The sequence below is a fragment of the Brachionichthys hirsutus genome, chromosome 11 (assembly GCF_040956055.1).
Source record: "Brachionichthys hirsutus isolate HB-005 chromosome 11, CSIRO-AGI_Bhir_v1, whole genome shotgun sequence".
Classification (NCBI taxonomy): domain Eukaryota; kingdom Metazoa; phylum Chordata; class Actinopteri; order Lophiiformes; family Brachionichthyidae; genus Brachionichthys; species Brachionichthys hirsutus.
In genome coordinates, this window is record NC_090907.1 from 10,030,478 (window position 1) to 10,054,643 (window position 24,166).

The 24,166-nt window shown below is 41.2% G+C and overlaps 1 protein-coding gene across 1 annotated transcript in view; it reads left to right on the forward strand.

Annotated features, from left to right (window-relative positions):
• Nucleotides 1-24,166, forward strand: part of ryr1b (ryanodine receptor 1b (skeletal)) — a 68,154-nt gene that overhangs the window by 4,295 nt on the left and 39,693 nt on the right. Inside the window, exons 2-32 of the mRNA XM_068745083.1 lie at nt 10,684-10,803; nt 10,900-11,001; nt 13,222-13,296; nt 13,423-13,501; nt 14,323-14,435; nt 14,531-14,630; nt 14,860-14,956; nt 15,049-15,123; nt 15,363-15,519; nt 15,807-15,971; nt 16,365-16,486; nt 16,611-16,797; nt 17,094-17,229; nt 17,322-17,417; nt 17,660-17,778; nt 18,031-18,164; nt 18,293-18,534; nt 18,613-18,805; nt 19,375-19,591; nt 19,680-19,784; nt 20,129-20,232; nt 20,338-20,421; nt 20,515-20,674; nt 20,911-21,058; nt 21,150-21,355; nt 21,647-21,821; nt 21,918-22,126; nt 22,214-22,560; nt 22,992-23,127; nt 23,286-23,446; nt 24,002-24,164. Of these exons, the coding sequence (XP_068601184.1) occupies nt 10,684-10,803; nt 10,900-11,001; nt 13,222-13,296; nt 13,423-13,501; nt 14,323-14,435; nt 14,531-14,630; nt 14,860-14,956; nt 15,049-15,123; nt 15,363-15,519; nt 15,807-15,971; nt 16,365-16,486; nt 16,611-16,797; nt 17,094-17,229; nt 17,322-17,417; nt 17,660-17,778; nt 18,031-18,164; nt 18,293-18,534; nt 18,613-18,805; nt 19,375-19,591; nt 19,680-19,784; nt 20,129-20,232; nt 20,338-20,421; nt 20,515-20,674; nt 20,911-21,058; nt 21,150-21,355; nt 21,647-21,821; nt 21,918-22,126; nt 22,214-22,560; nt 22,992-23,127; nt 23,286-23,446; nt 24,002-24,164 (4,527 nt within the window). The remainder of the gene's footprint in view (nt 1-10,683; nt 10,804-10,899; nt 11,002-13,221; nt 13,297-13,422; nt 13,502-14,322; nt 14,436-14,530; nt 14,631-14,859; nt 14,957-15,048; nt 15,124-15,362; nt 15,520-15,806; nt 15,972-16,364; nt 16,487-16,610; nt 16,798-17,093; nt 17,230-17,321; nt 17,418-17,659; nt 17,779-18,030; nt 18,165-18,292; nt 18,535-18,612; nt 18,806-19,374; nt 19,592-19,679; nt 19,785-20,128; nt 20,233-20,337; nt 20,422-20,514; nt 20,675-20,910; nt 21,059-21,149; nt 21,356-21,646; nt 21,822-21,917; nt 22,127-22,213; nt 22,561-22,991; nt 23,128-23,285; nt 23,447-24,001; nt 24,165-24,166) is intronic.

Below are 24,166 nucleotides of genomic sequence, written 5' to 3' on the forward strand. Positions count from 1 at the left end.
TGCTTTAATGTATTTCTATTTTTTCATTTATTAATTTCACTTCAGTCAGTCAGCAAGAAAATCTTCTCTTTTCCATCCAGTCTGTTTCAACAACTGCTATTTATCCCTGCGGTTAGCCTGCTCTGGACCACGATTGGTTATAATAATTAGTATTCCTTTTTAACATTACATCATTATATAACATACAGGTACAGTTTCCCCCTTGGAGTTTTATACTGTCATTTTGGGTTTGCTTATTGCATGGAAATATAAATATATGATAAAGAGTTTATTTCATTTGGTTGCACTGCTGCTCAGTCTTCATCAGGACTGCCACTGCCCCCTCTCTTTCTCTGAGTTTTACACACACACATGCTAACACACAATCAGTGTGTGCATAAGCGAGCTACAGTATAGCAGCAGATTTTGAGTGAGGAGGGTGAAGGGGGTGGGGAGGGGGTGACCAAGCAGGGCTTTAAGAGTGCTGAGCCCAGGAGATGAACACTTCCACAGTGGCTAACCACACACACACACACACGCACACACACACCTACACACGCACACACACACACAGCACCTGTTAGTCTGCCTGCAGCAGTTCACACAATAATCAGGTGGAACAGGTGGTCTAGTCTGAAGTCTCCGACAACAGGAATCAGACAGTGTGTGTGTGTGTGTGTGTGTGTGTGTGTGTGTGTGTGACTATTTACCTTTTAACAACATATCAGACCATGATTGACTCAAGGTGATCGAAACGTGTGCTACCGGTATATCTAAGCATGAAGTAATGATGTTATCACATACACACACACATCATTTTGAACATACGAACACAATGATACCATGAATTTGTGAAAAATAGCATTGATTGAAAACCATTCATATATTTTCATATCCTATTAAGAAATGAATGGAAATCAACTTAATGTCTTAATTGTGTTTGGTAAATAACCTGTACTAACCTTTGGACAATGGGATATTGTGTATCTTCACAATAAAGCTCTCTTCACCTTCACTCCTTCATTATCTCCTCTGAGGAGATTCTGTGATTGGAATGTCAGTTTGTTAGAAGCATTAGAGAAAAACTAACGGATGGATTTGCATGATATCTTCACCAAACATGGACACTAGTATATTTTAGTCTTGGATTCTGGGATCCTTCGAAAGGATTCTTAACCATGGTGTGATAAGGCATTTGAAATAATTTTGGCTTCCAACTCCCAACTATGCAAACACAGGCTTATCAAAAGTCAATATAACCCTTCCTACATAAACCCGTCCAGATGTTACAACCTAGATTGGGTCGGTTGAATATCTCTATAATCAGGACTGCTGCTGAGGGACATACTTTTCATTGCTTTATGGATTCAACTTTGGATTCAGGTTGCTAAATATAATTTCTTTATTTCAATCTATTCCATCAAAACGCTGCTGTCTGCCAAGACTTATCTTTTAAAGGGCAGAGGCTGTTCAGTGTCTGGTGTTTGGTAGTTTTTAGCATTTTAAGCAAGCCGGAGGGGAACAAAACCGAGTGCATGGCCTGCCAGCACAGTATGTGTCAAAGAAATTCAACATTTGTGTCTCCTAGAATCTCATTTGTAAATGATCACTATATGAGTTGTGAATGAAATGTATTCATGCTATTAATTAGTTATTTTTATCAGAAAGGTTCATGGATCGTATGCAGTTGTTGGCAATTACAAAATTCTAACCTTAATGCTGTTGCAGTGTTATTTTAAAGCAATTAAGGTTTAGGACACATTTGAAAGTGTAAGCACAAAATACATAATTTAATTGTGTGTCTGCTTTTCAGGGTAGTGATTACGGTAGTTTATTGTCATCAGAAATAGAGACTGTTAGCTATCCCTTCTGTGTCCAATGCCTTTCCTGTGAGGGTCTTTTCTGTCTCCAAGAGAGACTTCTGAGTATCTCCAAGAGAGACTTTTGACTATGTGCTTGTCAGCAAAAAGGGGGGGGGGGGGGGGGGGGCAGAATGTGATAGCGACAGGTGCAGCCACCTAAAATAGGAAAGGAGTGGAGGGGAAAGACCCATAGCAGAGTGGTATAAGTAACGGAGAAATAAGGGACCGAAAAGAGGAGAATAAAAAAGTTAGAATACAGAAGAACATTTGGGTGAGAGGAGCACATCAGAAGAAATGGCATGAAATGAGAGAATTATTGCTAAAGATTTATTTATTCATAAAACTAGCATTTTTTCTTAATCATCAGATATTCAGTATTTCTCTCTCTCTCAATGTGTTATGTAACTTAATACTTCATTACAAACCTGAAGGACTCAGTCATCCGTTCCACACAAGACTGACAGTATAACAGAGCAGAGACACGTTTATCCTCAGGACTGAAAGACTCCTAGATTACTGCAGGAGAATGTCAGCACTTATAATCTTTCATTTTTGAGTGAGGATTACTTTCATATTGATCAATTTGTTATGCATTTAAACATTTAGTCTATAAAATATCAGAGAAATATATTTTATTGCCACCATGAACAACAAATAGAAGCACCAAAATCTTTACATGAAGAAGTTGGAACTGGGAAAACCAACCAGTTTACATATTCAATTAGAAATGTTTTTCAAAAATAGCTGCAATTCTTTTTTTTTTAACCAACAGTTGTTTTTTGTGGCCCTATTCTATCTTTTTTATTGTTTACTTTCCAGTAGCCAGAGACATTTTCTCCATTGGTGCAGCTGAAAAACTGATACTGTGGTGAATTCCAAATACTGTTAATGAGCATACAGACAAACTTAGAGGTGCTATGTGAGTGACGGTGTGTACGTCTGCGTGTAATGTATGTAACAAGCTGAAAACCAAGTCTTTACATTCACTCTTCATGCCTCTTTTCACATCCACAGATGTGCAGGTTAATAAACCTGAATCTAAAGATGGTGGAGGTGGTATCAGTACAATAAAAATGGTCTCCTCCAAAACATTCTTTAGGTAAAAGTTGTCCCCTGTAATATTGAAAAGAGTCATTTTTTTTATAATCTTATTTTAGCAGAGGTGAAAACAGGAGCAAGTGTGCATGATTCAGGAGAACGTGGCAGCTACAAGGTCGTTCATCATGCAGCCGTGATAGGGTGTCCCGCGTGGTGGAAACCACATAACCATTTCCTCTTCTGCCTTATTGTGCCTTTTCTCTCCTTCACCTGCTTACTGTTCAATGTGTTCATTCACTTTTACAAATTATTAGTATTTTTTATATATCTGAAGGAATATAATCTGTGGCTTAAGCCAGCCAGCATCAGCAGAAGTCAGGATCATGAGGGAAAAATGTACTTGTTATTCACGCTATGAGTGATTTGATAACAAGACTAAATGTATTTTAAAAAATGGGTTAGACGGTATGGACACACTTTATTCCGTAATTGTACTTTACACAAAATTCGCAGGTTTTCTCATGAATGCTAGTATGTCAAAGCGCTCATGTATCAAGGTATTACTATATATATTTTGAAGGTAGAAGTAAACCAATAATAACTGCATTAACAAAGGGCAATATAATGACAATTTGCAGGAGGACAATACAGATAATAAGATATATACAGAATCCCTTTTTCACCATTTTAAGACTATTGGAAATTAACAACGCTATTAGAATCTAGATAACTGCTGACCTGAATATCTAAATCAAATTAATGAATGTATATTAATCTGGAACTGAACATCTCTCATTACCTATAATTATTAGCTGATGCCCTTTCCCAGTCACAGGTCATGCATCACTTTTGTTTGTTTTTATTTACTTATGGCAGTCAGGAAAGCCCTTATACTGTTGATTATCTTAAAAAAAATACAAACATTCGGCTGAAATTAAATTCTGGAACCGGCTACATAGCCATCAATTAAGACGGCCCCACAGGCCTCCACATAAACTGATTTTATCTGTCACACTCAGATCCCCACTTCACGTCTGCCTGCTTTTTGCTTCCTCTTCAGGCGAGGCAGCATGCCTTCATGTCTGGGGCACCCTGGCTACCCTCTGTCAGCATGTGAAGCCTTAAAAAGATCCAGAAAATCTAAAAAGGTGTCTACATTCAGATGCTGTCTGTGCCCCTGATTGTAAATCCCTGCTGCATTACACACCTCTATTTGTGCACACTGGTGTGTTTATTTGTTTAAGTGTCTGTTTGCGTCTCCCGCTGACCCTTAATTTGCACATAGCCGAGAATCTTCAGCTGCCAAGATCATGCAGTATTTGGTTGCAGCCCTATACCCACTGCAATGAGAGTGCAGCAAATGCATTTCTTGTACATGTCTAGTCCTGTCCATGTATATAATCATTGGGTCACATGCATGACAATTAGCACTTCCTGACTTTTGCTCAACACCGCCTACCTGTTTTGGCTCCATCAAATACAACCATGTGAGATTAACAAATAATCAGGAATTGTGGATGAGTCAATATAAAAAAACAAGGCCACATCCTTCCATCCATCCATCCATTTTCTTCCGCTTATCCGGGGCCGGGTCGCGGGGGCAGCAGCCTAAGCAGGGAAACCCAGACTTCCCTCTCCCCGGCCACTTCTTCTAGCTCTTCCGGGGGGATCCCGAGGCGTTCCCAGGCCAGCCGAGAGACATAGTCTCTCCAGCGTGTCCTGGGTCTTCCCCGTGGTCTCCTCCCGGTGGGACGTGCCCTGAACGCCTCACCAGGGAGGCGTTCAGGAGGCATCCTAAATAGGTGTCCGAGCCACCTCATCTGGCCCCTCTCAACGCGGAGGAGCAGCGGCTCTACTCCGAGCTCCTCCCGGATGACTGAGCTTCTCACCCTATCTCTAAGGGAGAGCCCAGCCACCCTACGGAGGAAGCTCATTTCAGCCGCTTGTACCCGGGATCTCGTTCTTTCGGTCACTACCCAAAGCTCGTGACCATAGGTGAGGGTAGGAACGAAGATCGACCGGTAAATCGAGAGCTTCGCCTTTCGGCTCAGCTCTCTCTTCACCATGACGGATCTGTGCAGAGTCCGCATCACTGCAGACGCTGCACCGATCCGTCTGTCGATCTCTCGCTCCATTCTTCCCTCACTCGTGAACAAGACCCCGAGGTACTTGAACTCCTCCACTTGGGGCAGGATCTCCTCCCCGACCTGGAGGGTGCACTCCACCCTTTTCCGACTGAGAACCATGGCCTCGGATTTGGAGGTGCTGATTCTCATCCCGGCCGCTTCACATGCGGCTGCGAACCGATCCAGTGAGAGCTGGAGGGCACGGCCTGATGAAGCCAACAGGATCACATCGTCTGCAAACAGCAGCGATCCAATCCTGAGGTCACCAAACCGAACCCCCTCAACGCCCTGGCTGCACCTAGAAATTCTGTCCATAAAAGTTACGAACAGAATCGGTGACAAAGGGCAGCCCTGGCGGAGTCCAACCCGCACTGGAAATAGGTCCGACTTATTGCCAGCAATGCGGACCAAGCTCTGGCACCGGTCATATAGGGAGCGGACACCCCGTATGAGGGGGTCCGACACCCCATACTCCCGGAGCACCCCCCACAGGACTCCCCGAGGGACACGGTCGAATGCCTTCTCCAAATCCACAAAACACATGTGGACTGGTTGGGCAAACTCCCATGCACCCTCAAGGACCCTGCCGAGGGTGTAGAGCTGGTCCACAGTTCCACGGCCAGGACGAAAACCACATTGCTCCTCCTGAATCCGAGGTTCGACTATCCGGCGGACCCTCCTCTCCAGTACCCCTGAATAGACCTTACCAGGCAGGCTGAGGAGTGTGATCCCTCTGTAGTTGGAACACACCCTCCGGTCCCCCTTCTTATAAAGAGGGACCACCACCCCGGTCTGCCAATCCAGAGGCACTGCCCCCGATGTCCATGCAATGTTGCAGAGTCGTGTCAACCATGACAGCCCTACAACATCCAGAGCCTTAAGGGACTCCGGGCGGATCTCATCCACCCCCACATCCTACAAATCCTTAAAGCTGTCTCTATTAATATGATGGTGAGTTAACAACAAGGGTTTGTTTGGCCTCCAATTGAGCTTATCACATGGTCAAATTAGAAAATATTTTCACAGTGAGGCTTCACAGGACAGTCGTGTCATTACTTATGCAATTTTTAAAGTCTGAGAATTAAAGCATTTAACTTGGAATAATAATAATAATAAAAATAAAATAAAATAAAAAACCTAGAAAAGTACTCAGAGACTTCCGCCGAGCAGCTGATTCCCCTCCTAATTAGATTTACACCGTCCACATGCTAAAATTAAATATTTTTACTGACTCCATTCTGGATCTGATCTGGATGAAATTTGTGGTAAGACAGAGTTCTCCCCCCTACATGTCAAATTCCATGAAAAGTGGTCAATAATCAACTGAGATATTGAGGAAAATGTAATCATCTGTTCCAGCATTCCCAACATTTCCTGAAAATGTCATCGAGATCCGTCCAGAATGTTTTGAGTTATCTTGCTAACGGACGGACAAACAAACACCGGCGATTACATAACCTCCGTCTCGGCGGAGGTAATAACAACAACAACAGACAGCTTTGAGGCCCAAGGCTCAGTGCATGTCCAGTTCCTGAACCTGTGAGCTTCTTTGCGTTGTCTGCCTTTTTGATCTTGCCTACAAGGCAGGGCGGTTCTGGATGAGCAAATTTGCTGTGTGAGACTGTGGTTGCACAAATAGATTGAAACCATCAGCTATGACTGCTGCATAATATTGGAGCATTACTTACAGTTGCCATTTGATCACATAGCACCGCTCAGAGCAATGAGTCACTTGGTTCCTTCAATCTGCTTTTAGACGGATGCAAGGTCAGCCCTGTCTCCAAAATGGGGACTACAGTCAGGCTGTATTTACCGTCCTTGTGAAATGGCCAATTTAGCCCAATTTAGCCGGTTTACTGAAATTTTCCGTGGACTTAAAATTCCCATGCAGAGATTCTCAGCTGCCTTAGATAGTCAGCTTTGAGTCCCAAAATGCTTTTAAGGCAGGCGAAGAATTCCCCTCTATGAAATGTACAGTCACTCCATGAATCGTGCCACAATTAAGACCTTAAAAAGCATTACGAAGCATTGAATGGAGTTCCGACTGACATTAGGTATAAAGTTACTGAGAAATGTTGGCATTGCTTGTTAATTTTTGCTACATAAGTTCATAAAAATGTGAAATATCTCGGACCAAAGCACGTTTAACTGTTGTTGTTATTGTTGTATGTCGCCTGTCAAATGTTTGTGTTTCTTTTCCTTTCAATTAAACATCTGAAACTGGAAAGCTCAGTGTAAAAGATGTATAATTATCCATGCATGTTGTAAAAGCCTTTATTTAGCAACCTTAATGAGAACAACAAACAGTGAATGAAGGCCAATCAGCTCAGCCATGCAGGTCCATTGAGCGGAGATGACGGCACCATCAGGCTCGTAGATGATCCAGGGGTGCATCGGCTTGTCATTAACACTTTGGGAATCTTTCACCTAAAGAAAGAACATTTCCTGCTCACACGTGTAAAAACTTCTTGCCAATACGAGATCGAGGTAAACATGATAATATTGTCTCTGAGGCAATTCGGCATTATCTGCGCTCGGTGCTAAATTTGTGAGCACATATGGATCTACGCCATTCATGACAGAAATCTTCGCATTGTATCTCTCTCTTTCTTGTGTTGATAGAGTCTCTTTATAGTCTACAAATATGATAAAATAGTCGAAATTTGTGAGTGAAATATGGTAAACAAAGCGAGCAAACGAAGCAGCCTGCCTACGAAGATGGCGTCTCTGGGGGCGCTCACGCGACCTGTGGGAACTATGTATAGTTCTGTCACACTTAAGATGAGATAACCCAACTCAGATCGCATGCCATCGTTTAACTGTGTGTGTCCAATCACTTCCCGCTCAAACTGCTAGTATGGCTGTAGTTTAAACCAACTGAATGCATCATGTGTTCTAGTCTCTTCTAAGCGGTTTTTGAGGTGACTGCCCTTGCAGTTTAACAATTATTAATAGTTGCATGGTGACAGTTTCTCTCCTGGTGTATTTTAAACACACAGCTGTTCGCACTCTAAAGATAATAAAAGATAATTTGATAATTAGGTTCCTAATGACCCCTCGGATTTCAGATCAATCTCAACACTGCCTTTTCTGTCAAATGCAATGGATAAAGTTGTCTCCCAACAACTATACCGACTTTTTAAAATGATCACGGCATTGGTAATATCAGCTTGGTTTTAATTTTGATCACTTCATTGAATCTTCAGAGTTTTGAATGAACTTCTCCTCATTGCTCATGGTGATTTACCAGTCTTTATCTGCCTTGAAATGCCTGCATTTCACTACATAAGTTGTCTGTCTGTCTGTCTGTCTGTCTGGAGTAGACCATCGGATTTTAATCTCCCGTCTGTAGCAGATGCTCCACTACGCTGCCCTGAATTCTTTTAGGTCTTATCTCTTTCTTTTTTACTGCCAGCATTGGTGATTTTTGTGGGTTTATTTTACTACTGTAGTGCTGTGCCTCAAGAGCCCATATTCAGTCCAATTCTGTTCCCTTTGTACATGCTAAAATTGATTGTAACGTGCCCACTAATTCAAATGTTAAAGGTTAAGGTTAAAATGACTCACAGAAGATTTCCTGAACATAAAAGTAAATGAAACTAACCACCTGTGTTTCCCAACATTATTTATTTCTTCCTCTCCTGTAAGCATGCCTCTCTAAATTAGGCATGCAAATTAATACATTTGGAAAACATACAATACATTTCCCTTTTAGCATTGGACTACAGTTACTTATTCCACACTTACTGTAAACACACGTTGCAGTTCATCCATAATCCAGCTGTTTGACTCCTGGCTGGCAAGTGTGAGAATGTCTCTTACATTGGCTACCTGTTCAGCGTATGATTAAATGCACACATCTGTTTGGTTGTTTTTAAATGCTTGAATGGACTAGCCCAGCTTTTTCTGTCAAACATGCTGCATCCAGCACCACTGAGCAAGATGACAGCGGTGGTTCAGCATTTCTAAAATTGGAGTTGCATTAATAAAGTCAGCAGAATCCGCAGCACAAACAAAACCAGGCAGTCCAATATGGTTTTTTTTCCTACTGTTGTTCTGGCCATAGGAGACTGTTTACTGTCTGTGCAAATGAGTGTTTCAGTAGGCGTAATTATTTCTCTGCCATCATTGTCTTCAGTGGACTTACGGTTTGGCAGTTTATACGACAATGGGATGCTTTTTTTAAACTTTCCACTTCAGTTTCTACTTCCATCCTTTAATAACATATAAATAAATAAGCAAAACGCCACAAAAGATTTAAACAATTGTCATATAAATCTACCCTCAGTGGCAGTCCATGAACATTGGAATGATTGTCCCCTCCAGGTTGCGTCTTCGCAATCACTACCAGTGTTATAATCGTCGTTATAAGGATATCTTTTCTTACATCTTTAGTTTTTTTAGTTTTTATTTGTATTGTTTTGTACAGCACTTCAGGCAACGCTGTATTTTAATTTGCCATACAATGAATAGCCCGGGAGTGACTTGGTAGGTATAGTTATACAATGGGGGTGGGAAAGATATCAAATGCTTATGTTTAACGTTTGAACTTTCGGGAATCTTACCTGAAAGCCATGTTTGTATGATCTGTGTACAATTGTAGTAACACTTGAGCTGCATATTAAGTGACGTACCTCATGTGTTCAATGGAGGAGGCAAAAAACAAACACTGGGAATGTGAGGACTGGACCGAGCAGACATGTCAAATCTGGAGAAAGATAGATGACAATGATAACCCAAACCGTTCCACTTTGGTTGAAGTGACAGCCTGTACACCGGGTCATGCTGCAGCAAACGAATCACCAGGGCCATACAGTTTATCTGTCCACAGTAAAATGTCAGAATCATTCAGAAGTTGTTCGGTGAGAGAGCGCAAGAGTTAAAATAAAAAAAAAGCTATCCCAAACTGGAAGCTTTGTGCTGTAATTAGTGAGGTTAAGTGAAAGCTCCACTTACATAATGAGTGAGCAGAACGAGCAGCTGAGAATGTGTGTGTCAGGTGGGGGTTTCACCGTGGAGGGGGTGTTTATCGCTGTATTTACCCGAGTCTCTGGAGGGTCCATAGCTGAGGAGCAGCAAAGTACTGTCTGTTGGCAGTGTGTTTTTGGAAATAGGTTGTACTGTATATATGTATTGTACCATTGTACATGCTACGTTCTACCACACATGTGTCAAACTAACAGTCCAATTTATTTGATTGAGGAAGAAATAGTCATAATCTGTTCAAATTGAACTTTTCAGGTCACAATATTGCAGGCACTTGACAGTTCAATAAATTCTGCATCAATGGACTAATTTATTTTTATTTTTATTGGTATTGTTACATGTCGATGAATTATGTACGAAGGACTTACAAAGGAAACAAGACCGCAAGGGCTTTTTAGAAATGCTCCTCTTAGACAGGATGCTTGAATTTTAAAGCATGTTTCTTCAAGAAAATGTCAGCATTGTACAGTTGCCTATAAAATCCAGCCAATTCTATTAAATATCTGCTAAAAAATGTACAATAAACCGATGTGGGATGCTAATATATGAAAAATAAGGATACATCAGCTACATCAGATTTAACAGTGTGATTTAAAAGCTATAATAAGAATAGGAGGAGGAAAAAGCAAATAGGAGGAAAATAACATGAGAATGAATATACGTCTAACTGTTTGACTGTGTTTTGGGCTCAGGATGACCAAGTCGTTCTGCAGTGCACTGCCTCCATCCTGAAGGAGCAGATTAAGCTATGTCTTTCCTGCGAGGGCTTTGGGAACCGTCTCTGCTTCCTGGAAACAACATCCAATGCTCAGGTGAAATGCCAAAACTTTTCGTCCTTTTGTTTGTGCTATATAAAACACTGTATTTATCAATTGTGCTTTGTCTTTGTGCTGTTTGCACAACTGCAGAATGTGCCTCCAGACCTAGCCATATGCACCTTCATTCTAGAGCAGTCTCTGTCAGTCCGTGCTCTGCAGGAGATGTTGGCCAACACAGTCGAGATGACCGAGGTAGGACTCATAGACAGGAACTGAGAAAATAGTAGTAGCTAGTGGAAGTGGACCTTGTGTTTCTAAAGACCCGTGAGAGAACAAGTACGGTAGGTAGTTTAGAGGAATATAGCTTTTGGCAAATAGTAGTGAATTTTGAAAAGTGAATATCACACCTTCCTCTCTGCAATTGATATCGATGTCAAATAACTGCTGTGACGGGATGAAACAAATTAAATTACATATTCTGTTTACATATATGACAATTTGATAGTTCCCACGAGTACCAAATTCAATATCCGCCAAAAATAAATGTGACATATATATTTTTACTGCATCATTTAGCATAAGCTCAGGTATATGTATGTAGATTTGATGAGTGCTAGATGTTTCGCGCTGTTTGCGGATATGATGTTTTTTTTGTCAGGGCTTTAAATGTGTACATATAATTTACAATATATATATATATATATATATATTGTAAATTTTAGAGACATTTTCACTTGGTTGATTTTCATGTCAGTTTGCCTAAATTCACCTATGATGGCGGTTATTGTCTATTGACATCAGCACAAATGGACTTTTTTCCAGTAGTAGAGTCTCCCTGAACACAAATGCTTTTTGTTTTTTTTCCATCATTGTTATAATAAAGGACTTTTCATATTTTCTTTACAAGATGTGTTTAGTGGAGGTCTCTCTTTGGTTTTAATATGGATAAAAAAAAAATCATCCTTTTTTTTTTGCTTGATTGCCTTTTACTTGCTGACAACCCCTCACCTTCCCTTTTTGCTCAGGCAGTCGATTTGGACAAATGGGTATGTCTGTTAATATGTCTCATTCCCTGTGTGTCCTAGCACACCTGGCAACTGTCCGTGTTCCTGTCCTGTTGCCAACTGGGTATTCTTTTAAATGAAAGAATTCTTATTTTGTTTATATTCATTCACACATCTCACATCACATCTCACAACTATCTGTTTTACACTCACATCAAGGTTGTGATCAGAAATGTATGTCCATTCTCTTAAGCTTAATCTTTTCTGTTGAATTGCTGTTTAGGTGTAAAACCCCCCAAAACATTTACACGATAAAGCCAATGAATTTGACTAAAATTGAGTGACTGATGAAATGGTACTTTGTACACTTTTGTACTCATTTACCCCACAATAGTGCAAGGTTATCGATGGATTGCAGTACTGCGCCACTCATTTGCATTTCATGCAGAAATATCACCAGCCCATTCATTTTCACCTTGCTTGATCCTGTTCCTTTTGTTTTTGGTCCTTGTTCTTTGTTAATATTTAACTACGGTACTGTGTATGAAACGTTGATATTTTTGTTATATACAAAAAGTTTTCATGCTTTAGCAAAAACAGACTTTAATAGGGCACAACCCATTTAAATTGTCTTACTTTAAAAACATGTACATGAGTGCTGCGCAAGATTTACATTGTAAAAGTTTGATGGCCCAAGCTTTTCTCTGGTGTTTTTTTATTTTATTTTAATCTGCAGTGCATACCTAGCCAAACAAAGAGTATGAGATATCACACCCTGACATATCCACAGCCAAAAGGAAGAGCTATGCCTTTACTATGTGAAAACCAGTGTTAAAAGTAAAAGGTTTTTGGTCCAGCCCTGCGATGATCTGGCAGCTTGTCCAGGGTGTACCCTGCCTCTCTGGTAAAGTGTCACTACTTGACATTCTTGCACCTGATTCATCGTAGAGGATTACGTGTGTTTAACCACACTGAAAGGCTGGTCTAAATGGCTGCATGTGCCAACTTATACAGAACTGTTCCAGTAATTGTAGTTTCTTTCTTGTTGCATCCTTGCTGGATATTGAGAAAAGGTAGGATGGGTTGATGCTATATTTAATGTAAAATTGCTCCACATAATACTTGCTCAAGGTTTTTATTTTTCAGTGATGAACACAACTTAACACATTCTCATCTCACAAATTGACACAACTTTTTTATACTCACTTTGCCCATTACGTCACATTCAGATCTTTTATTGTCATTTATATAAAAATACACATAAGAATACAGTTTTCTTGGTTCCCCAAGGATACGTCCACTTCATGCTTACAAATCATATCCTACATATACTACACGGTAATATCAATGTACATGAAATTTATTCTGAAATATTCCTTTCTTTCTTGTTTTCTTATTAGGGCCCATCAGCCATTTAAGCCTTGCTTGACTGTTCTATTAATTATTTCTACATCTCTTTCACCTCCAGTCATCACAAGGTGGAGGCCATCGTACCTTACTGTATGGTCATGCCATCCTTCTGAGACACAACCACTCAGGCATGGTAAGATTGAATCCTAATCTCGTTCATAGTTTGAGAAGATGGTATAATTCCAGTTTGTTTCCATCTGAGTTTGTACCTACGTTTTGTCGAAGTTCTGATCATATCCTGAAAAATATTTGCCCACAGTACCTGAGCTGTCTGACTACATCTCGTTCGCTCACGGACAAGCTGGCCTTTGATGTGGGCTTACAAGAAGATTCCACTGGTAAAACCAAAGTTGGAAACGCTTTATCAAAAACAGAATCCTCTAGACCTGCACAAATTAGTCAAGAAAGTCCTCTCTGTTTATGTGTTAACTCATTCAATGCCATTCACGTCTAAAGACGTTTTTTTTTTAAACCCAAACATTCACTGCCAACCCTGACTCTGAAATCTGCCTCGCTTCAACGGCCAATAACTCTGGAACGAAATGGTAGGAACACACTTTCTTTAGCTGGTGAAAGAGGAGACTTCAATCTTTCATTCGGTAGGTTCGGAGTTTGCATAATCACAATAAAGAAAATTCTTTATAAATGGCTGGCACTGAATGAGTTAATGTCATTCAAATATCTTGAGAACTAATTAATTTCACATTTGGTGTGTACTATTACCAAGAACAAAGGAAGTTGAGTATTGAATGTATTGCAGTTTGTGCACACAACCTGTTGAAGATCAATAGGCCCTCTTTACCGCACATAAAGATGAGATGAGAAGCACATAGTCTGCAATATAATTATACATAAAAAATAAAAGTACATAACAACATGATGTCCTTAGTCTACTTTGTAGATGTAATTCTTTCTTGAGTTTGGTACAGCTTTTAGATTTGTTGAATTCTCCTTCATGAGCCGTTAACTTTAATAGTCAGCAGTAAATATCCTCTGTTGCAGTGCTTCACGTTGTAATTTGGCTGACAAACGTAAGCCATGTAATAATGGTTACTGTGGGAGGGGAGGGGCAGGGGGGCATAATGCCAATGAACAGACATGGTTTATGTTCTCTGCTCTTAGACATTTTAAGTGAACTTAGTAAGTGTTCTTCCTGCAGGTGAGGCCTGCTGGTGGACCATTCACCCGGCTTCTAAGCAGAGATCAGAAGGTGAAAAGGTCAGGGTGGGGGACGATCTCATCCTTGTCAGCGTGTCCTCTGAGAGATACCTGGTGAGATCCATACTCCATCAGCTTCGCTGTGGCCTAATGGAGGACTGACACATGGAGGTGCTGCTAGATAATGGACGTTTGTTTTGCGTCTGCAGCACCTGTCTTACGCCAGTGGAGATCTGATGGTGGATGCCTCCTTCATGCAGACACTGTGGAACATGAACCCAATTAGTTCAGGATGTGAACTAGCTGAGGGTATGGACCTGCTTCACCCCCCCCACACACACACACCACCCAGCATCTGTTAGTCTGATTGCTTTCATCACAGCAGTTTACACAATAATCGGGTGGAACAGGTGGTCTGACGTTTCTAGCAGCAGAGGGAATCAGACCGTGTGTGTGTGTGTGTGTGATATTTACTCACAGATTTGTGCATAAATATTTACACAGTCTACACATTTATCATAATGTGCATTCTCCTCAGGGTTTCTGACAGGAGGTCATGTTCTCAGGCTGTTCCATGGCCACATGGACGAGTGTCTTGCTATTGCTACACCTGAGGAAGGAGAGGAGAAGCGCAGGTAAGAGGCATCAGACCAGGTGTCAAAATGTCCAGATGTTCATCTAGTGCCTTTTGAGTGTATGGTGTGTGCCTCTGCCCTGACACTTACAGGATGGCTCACTATGAAGGCGGTGCTGTGTGCAGTCAGGCTCGGTCGCTGTGGAGGTTGGAACCGCTCAGGATCAGGTGATTCTCCTCTTTTTATTTGTTGGCATACCTGGGATTGCAACTGTTTACTTCACAAGTAATATTTTAAATTTTTTTGTAAACATTTGTGTTTATATGGCTAGTAGTTAGCATTTGAAAAAAAGTTTTAACTTGTGTTTTCAAGGTGAAGAGGACGGCGTGCAGCAATTGTCAGCGCACCTGTTCTCACATTTTCATGAAACGAATGAAAGAATTGGCTTTGTGATATTTGAATTCAGTTGGAGCGGTAGCCACATGAAGTGGGGGCAGTCTTTCCGTATTCGCCACATCACCACAGGCCGGTACCTGTGTCTGGATGAGGAGAAGGGCCTTTTGGTGGTGGACCCAGAGAAGGCCAACACCAAACTATCGGCTTTCTGCTTTCGCATTTCAAAGGTCAGACTTAACATTTTGGTTTCTGCTTAAACCTCTGCTAAGCTGGTTATGTTTTCAACCGTCTCTGTTAGTTATCTGGTTTGTAAAATGAACAGACATTTAAACGTCTAAACATTGGTACAGCTTTGGATGACGGGTGAATCGAGGCCTTTATTCCCCACTTTCTTTAACATAGCAAGCTAAAAATACTCTTATACCTCTAGCATGTATTAAAGTAGTTCTCTGTCGTTGAGCTCTATATGATATCCTCTCATGGCCTTTTTCTTCCTTTTGCTTCCCCTGAGCAGGACAAGGTGGACGTGGCTCAGAAGCGCGACGTTGAGGGTATGGGCTTTCCAGAGATAAAGTATGGAGAGTCCATGTGCTTTGTCCAGCATGCGTCCTCAGGCCTGTGGCTTACGTACGCCGCGCTGGATGCCAAAGCTGCCCGTTTGGGAATGATGAAGAGAAAGGTACCCTGAGCATGAAATAAAATGTTAAAAAAAATAAGCATCTTTATATAGGAGCAAATTATGAGTTGGGGCAGATTATTTCTACAGTGGTATTGCACACCCATACAAATTTTTTAATTATGCAAAAATAAAATTGAGAAAAAGACAGAACTGTTGCCGCTAAAGATGCCACATTATTGCCAAGAGTTAACGTGATTAGTTATTTTAGATTGCTTTGCTGAAGTTCTGTGTAATACGAGAAGTCGTACTTCTTCTTTGTGCTATATAATATAGTTTAGACTTTAGAGCTTTCTTTATGCCTTGAGGACAATATAAACATAACAAAGCCGCGAGATTTAGAGAGAGAATGAGGGGATATTATAAGTAATATGATATTGCTGTCCATATTCACAGGTTATTCTACACCAAGAGGGTCATATGGACGATGCACTAACTGTGTCCCGCTCCCAAACTGAGGAGTCTCAGGCTGCTCGAATGATTTTTAGCACTGTTGGCCTCTTCAGACAATTCATCAAGTAAATAAATGTCAACAATTGTTAATACATAACAGTTACATATGCCCTTCCTTGTTTTTGGTTTTATAGCATGATACTATATTCTGATATGAATCATGAAGAGCATGTCCCTCACGTGTTTCAGGGGTTTGGACTCTCTGAATGGGAAGAGCAAGTCACCAGGGGCTGTTCCTCTTCCTCTGGAGGGGGTTATCCTCTCTCTTCAGGATCTCATCTTCTACTTCCGACCTCCCGACGATGAACTGGAGCACGAGGAGAAGCAGACCAAGCTCCGCTCCCTCCGCAATCGGCAGAACCTCTTTCAAGAGGAGGTAATCTAAATGCTGCCTGCTTTGCTTCACACATCAGATATTCTATGTAAAGTAATTTTTTCCACTGTATTTAAGGATAATTTGCTAAACAAAATGGAACCATTGAGAACTCAGACAGGTTTATTTAATTTATTTAAATAACAGATAATTTCCTTGTTAAAACTACATTTATTGTACTGAGATAGCGTCCATCCCTTTAGCCATAACCAGTACCAAAATACAAACAAAGCAACATGACAACATGATAATGAAGTGTGCCTTACCTTTTGAGGTACCTAGCAGTTGATTTTTCTCAGGGAATGATCACCATTGTGCTGGAGTGCATCGATCGTCTGAATGTGTACAACACGGCTGCACACTTTTCTGAATTTGCCGGGGAGGAAGCTGCAGAGTCCTGGAAGGAGATTGTCAACCTTCTTTATGAGCTGCTGGGTATACTAATTGCTGTATCCTCTGAAAACTCAAAGTCCACATTAAATGCTGTCTGCAATCAATAACATAGCTTTAATTCTCTGTCTGAACAGCTTCACTAATCAGGGGGAACCGGTCTAATTGTGCTTTGTTCTGTGACAACCTCGACTGGCTTGTCAGCAAGCTGGACCGTCTGGAGGCCTCTTCAGGTATCAGCTGCGCCTCATTTATTCACTTATATGTGCTGCAAGCTAGAGATTACTTTGGAATTTGTTATTACCTACATATTTGTTTAAATAAAAAATTCTAAATGTACAAAGTGTTTTGCATTTTATTTGTTTTAGTGACGTTGTTAATTGAGTTCATTCACTAGCTTTGCTGCAGTACTGCCTCTTATATGGAACACCTCCTCATAAATGTCCTCAGAATTTATCCTAAGCTTCCTTTCCAGGTATTCTTGAGGTGCTGTACTGTGTGCTAATTGAAAGCCCTGAGGTTCTAAACATCATCCAGGAGAACCACATTAAATCCATCATCTCTCTGCTGGACAAGCATGGAAGGAACCACAAGGTTTGTCTTTTGTCACTGCAAGGGACATGATAGTAACATTAACAATAGCTGATTACTACTACTACTACTACTAATAATAATGTACCACTGCTGGCACTTTGCAAGTGATGATTTTGAATGTTTTAGCATCCTGAAATCATACTTGTCTCATCTTAAAATTCGACGAGCATTTGGAGTCAGTAGATAAATGTGAATTTTCTGCTGGGCTCTGCCGCAATTAAGCATAAAGATGATAGTAATGTCTGTCTCTAGGTCCTTGATGTCTTGCGCTCTCTTTGTGTGTGTAACGGTGTGGCTGTGAGGTCCAACCAGAACCTCATCACTGAAAACCTGCTTCCAGGTCGGGATCTGTTATTGCAGACCAACATTGTAAACTATGTTACCAGGTACTTGAATTGAAACATAAAGCATCAGGTGCATTTTCTGCTTGTCACCTGCAACATTTGTAACATTTGTAAGCCATGAAGCATGATGTCAAATGTTTATTTTGATTACTTCTCTCTTTTATGTTTAGTGTAAGACCCAACATCTTCCTGGGTACCTGTGAGGGGTCCACGCAATTTAAAAAGTGGTACTATGAGATGATGGTGGACTATGTAGAACCCTTTGTGACGGCACAGGCTACGCACCTGCGTGTGGGATGGGCTATGACAGAGGGCTACAGCCCCTACCCTGGAGGAGGAGAAGGCTGGGGAGGTAACGGCGTGGGAGATGACCTCTACTCCTATGGCTTTGATGGCTTGCATCTCTGGTCAGGTAAGATGCTTCCTCTCTCGTAATATTTTCCATGAGGCCGTATGTCCTCTTAAACGTCCTCCTCCCAACTCACTTCAGGCACCGTACCCCGCCAGGTGGCTTCGCCCAGTGCTCACACCCTGGCCGCAGATGATGTCATCAGCTGCTGTCTGGATCTGAGCGTGCCCAGTATCTCTTTCCGTATTAATGGCCACCCAGTTCAGGGCATGTTTGAAAACTTCAATGTGGACGGCCTCTTCTTCCCTGTCATCAGCTTTTCTGCTGGAGTCAAGTAAGTAAAAATGATCAGATACTGTATATATATATATTTTTTCACACTAATTTCCTTATTTTTTGCATTTGACCAGTAAATAAATATAATAAATACAGTGCATTTATGCAAAGGCTAATATAAAATTACATAATTAGATATTAGCTTGCATCCCTTGAAATCTTAAAATTAAGCAATAACTTTATGAACAATTTAAAAGATTAAGCTTCCAGTTGTCCCATGTTTTACTTTCAGCTGTTTCAGTGGTGATTCTGTTTATCAATTTAAATTCAATGGATTGCTTCTCAAATAATCCAACTTAATTGTCTCCCATTCAATTCTTCTAAAATCTTGATCATCTCTTCCCCTGAAAGAGATCTTACAGCTGTTCTGTTTAATGATAGCTCTCAGTGCTGAGAAAAACCTAATGAGCAGCCTGATGGGACAAGGGAGGGAAAATAGGCTCGAAAAGAGAGTCAGAGAAGAATCAATGTTGTCTTTATTGTCTAAGGACATACAATATCCAGAGACAAAGATCGCTCTATGATATAGATAAAGATCAGGATTTACTTGTGCTTCTGTTACCTTAGGGCTCGGTTCCTCCTTGGTGGTCGTCATGGAGACTTCAAATTCATGCCCCCACCTGGCTATGCGCCATGCTATGAGGCCCTTCTGCCTAGAGACAGGATGCGTATCGAACCCATCAAGGAGTACAAGCATGACTCCAATGGCGTTCGTAACCTGCTGGGTCCCACCTTGTCCCTCACCCACACCTCATTCACCCCCTGCCCTGTGGACACTGTCCAAGTAAAGACCCTTGAGCTGAAATCAGACATTGCATGGAGTATGTATCTTATTATTATTGCCTTTTTACTGACTTTCCTTTGCTGTGCAGATTGTGTTGCCACCCCATTTGGAACGTATCCGAGAGAAGCTTGCAGAGAATATTCACGAGCTCTGGGCTATCACCCGTATTGAGCAGGGTTGGACTTATGGGACTGTGAGTATGGAGGCAATGCTGCAATGCATAAGCAGTAATGGAAATGTAATTGTATTTCCTCAGATTTAGATGAATCGAACTACTGCATGCAAATCAAATGTTACCTGTAATATCTCCATAAACTGTCCAAAACTGGAGAATAGTGATGCATATTGTAAATATAAAGTAATAGAAGTTAAATCTGCTTAAACAAGCTCCGTTTTTTAGGTTTAACTAAATCTTGACAATACATGTGCACATATAGTGAGTAGTCTACCTGTTGGAGGCAGCACAGGGTGTATTTAGGCAAGTAAAGAATAAAGAAAACTCCTGAGAATCCTGCAACCTCTCTTTATCCTGCACAGTTCAGGGATGACAACAAGAAACTCCACCCTTGTCTGGTAGACTTCCAGAGTCTCCCCGAACCAGAGAGGAACTACAACCTGCAGATGTCTGGCGAGACTCTCAAGTGAGTTTGTAAATGAGCTTCTCTAGGGCTTTTCATTGAAGAGATGTGCAGTTTAGAAGAGGCAAGTTTGTCTCTGGATACTCTCATCCGGGCTTTATCTTACAGGACACTCCTGGCGCTGGGTTGCCATGTCGGTATGGGTGATGAGAAAGCAGAAGAAAATCTAAAAAAAATCAAGCTGCCCAAGACGTATGACATCAAAGATGTTTCTGCCTGTGTAAACAAAACTTCCACGACACACTGCATTACGTATACATAAAAATGTAATCATCTGTCCTCTAGTTATGTGATGAGCAATGGATACAAGCCTGCCCCCCTTGACCTTAACCATGTCAAACTGACACCAAACCAGAACCAGCTGGTAGAAAAACTGGCAGAAAATGGGCATAATGTTTGGGCAAGGGACCGGGTACGACAAGGATGGACCTACAGTATTGTGCAGGTGATCATTTACGATCTTTCTTGAGCAAATAAACAAATAATAATAACTGTAAAAAAATAAACTAAAATTAACATTGGAGTATTTGTTTAAGTCTAATAAATTACTCTAAAAATTATTTCTGTTTTAATTATCTGTTTTAATACTATGACCGTGCAGGCAATCTGTTACCTTTCCAAAGTACAAATACTTTTGTAAATAATATGCATAGATGCATTTTCAATGACATTGTATTATAGGACATCTTAAACAAGCGAAACCCTCGTCTAGTACCTTACAACCTGCTGGATGAGAGAACTAAGAAAACCAACCGAGACAGTGTAAACAACGCTGTCCGTACTCTCATTGGCTACGGCTACAACATTGAGCCTCCAGATCAGGAGAGCTGTAAGTCAACTCGAGTCACATTAACATGTTTGGATCCAGAACGTTGTGCAAATTGTAAAGCCTTTAACTCGTCCGCCTTCTTTCCCTGCAGCTGGCCATGGCCTTGAGAACACCCGTGGGGACAAGGTACGAATCTTCAGGGCAGAGAAGTCGTATGCTATCACCCAAGGGAAGTGGTATTTTGAGTTTGAGGCAGTATCCACGGGGGAAATGAGAGTGGGCTGGGCACGTCCTAGTGTCCGCTCGGACACTGAACTTGGAGCAGATGAACTGGCCTACGTCTTCAATGGCAACAAGGTCAGTCCTCATCTATTAAAGCTGTGTGTGCTCGGGTTTGTTTTCATTTTATTTCATCTTTATGTTGCCGTTACCAAATACATTTTAAATTGTGTGAATTAACAGGAAATCTAGAAAAGGGTCTACCATTCTCCAAAATATTTTTAATGTCAAAAGATGGAATAGGATAAATCTACTCTGTATTTATATTTATCTGGTGCCGGGGATTGATGTCTCTGTTCTAATTATTTTTATTTTTATTTGAAATTGTATTTTGAAGATAATCTTTTTTATTTATTTAACCCTTTCTAGGCACAGAGATGGCATGTTGGGAATGAACCCTTTGGTCGACAATGGCAGTCTGGTGATGTTGTTGGATGTATGATTGATCTGACTGAGATGAACATCATGTTTACGCTCAATGGAGAAATGTTGATCAGTGACTCAGGCTCAGAAACGGCTTTCAAAGACATTGACATCGGGGAAGGTAAGCCTTAAAATAAATTTGACTGTATTTGATAAAGGGGAAATAATGCTTGACAAAGGTTTTTACCAATTATTATTCTGTGTTGTTACCCCTCAGGTTTTATCCCTGTGTGTGCCCTGGGCCTGTCTCAGGTTGGAAGAATTAATCTTGGTCAGAACGTCAGCAGTCTGCGATATTTTGCCATTTGTGGCCTGCAGGAAGGATTTGAACCTTTTGCCATCAATATGAAGCGAGACATTACCATGTGGTTCAGTAAAAGTTTACCTCAGTTTGTGCCTGCGGCCTCCGATCGCAGTCATTTTGAGGTAATGATAGAGTGACACTTATAATTTGCTGAAGCTTGGAATAAATTTTTTTATAATTTATTTGTCTATTAACATGTTGTCTCCCAGGTCTCCCGTGTGGACGGGACTGTAGAAAATGCCCCCTGTCTCAAGCTGACCCATAAGACCTTTGGATCACAGAACGCCAATACAGATATGCTGTTTCTCAGACTGAGCATGCCCGTCCAGTTCCATGAGACTTTTAAGATCCCGGCAGGCACCACCCCTCTAACTCGTATCCTTACTATACCTGAGGAGGAGGTGGTAGTGATAGAGCCTGACTCAGAGTTTGAAGTTCTGAAAAAAGCTGCAAGCCGCAAGGAACAAGATGAGGAAAAGAAGGAGCCGTCTGTACCTAAGGAGATCTCTGTGGAGAATGAGAAGGACACAGTTTCAGAAAAGGGAAAGAAAAGAGGGTAAGTGTGGAAGAGCAGCAGAGGAATTCATCCATCCTTTCATTTAGTCAGAGAAGAGCATGCCTTTATTATAACTGAGACACTGTGGAGTTCCTCTGCTTGTTATCAACTGTGATTGTTTTCAGTCAGTCAGAACTGTGACCTTAAATGCATCACATGGGGCCTCATGATATTAAGAACTGTGGTGGCGTTTGCTCTACATGCAGCTCACTGACTTTGCATTGTGGAGTTTATAAAAAACAACAACCTCACAATAATTTAACCATGAACAAATGTGTCTATTGCAGCCTTAACATATACATATCCACTTCTTGTTTTGATTGAGGACCCTCTTGAAAACGAGATGGTTTCATCTCAAGGGGTTTTATCCTTTCAAATAAATAAATAATAAATAAATAATAAACACCACCTACATGCTCTGTCCACATTAGATTCTTCTCCAAGGCCAAGAAGGCCGCCATGACACCTTTGGCCTCTCCTCCGGCCCCCCCAACTGTGCCCCGTTTGGTGAAAGATGTGGTCCCGGATGACAGAGATGACCCTGACATCATCCTGAATACCACCACTGTGAGCTAAACATCTTTTGATCATGCTAGATTTAGTTGTTAAAATAGTCGGTCATTGGGAGTTTATTGTATATTCGGTCTATTATTCTATGTTTTTAAAGTGCCACTAAATAATTACTATTGCTCAGATGTCTTCATGTTTTCAATCTCATTTTTCAGTATTACTATTCTGTGAGAATCTTTGCCGGGCAGGAGCCTTCTGGTGTGTGGATGGGCTGGGTCACTCCCGACTACCACCAGTATGATCCAAACTTTGACCTCTCCAAAGTCCGCAGCGTCACCGTTACTGTGGGAGATGACAAAGGCAACATACATGACAGGTTAATGTTTCATACTTTTAATGGTAATTCATTTACATGAACAGTGCTGACTGCGATGGACTGGCGGCTTGTCCAGGGTGTACCCCGCCTCTCGCCCATTGACTGCTGAGATTGGCTCCGGCTTGGCCCGCGACCCGATGACAGAATAAGCGGTTGGAAAATGAATGAATGAATGAATGAACAGTGCTGACTCTTTCCAACAGTAAGACTGTGTTTTAATGTTTAAGGTTGATTCAGTGGAACAGATGCATAATCTTTTTTCTTTTTTGGTAATTTTAAAAACCAATTATTTCTTCTAACCATAACTTTGTTGTAAAATTAAAATGCGCCAGTTAAAAATGACAATGCATAACTCACCTAGACCTTGTTTCACAATCAGAAATGGACTATACATTACAAAAGCTTAAGAACCATGTTCCCCTTCTACTGTAAATCAATTACATTTCATCCCTGCGCTAATGCCTGATGCTACATGTTAGTCTGTCCTCCATCTTTCCTGGAGTCTCTTCAATGGTTTGTCAGATGAATGTGTATACATTTGCTGTCACTCTGCAGTATGAAGCACAGTAACTGTTACATGGTGTGGGGAGGGGACCTGGTCAGCAATCAGCAGACCCGCTTCAGCCAGGAGGACATGGTCGTTGGCTGCTTGGTTGACTTGGCAACAGGTCTCATGACCTTTACAGCCAATGGAAAGGAGATCAACACCTTCTACCAGGT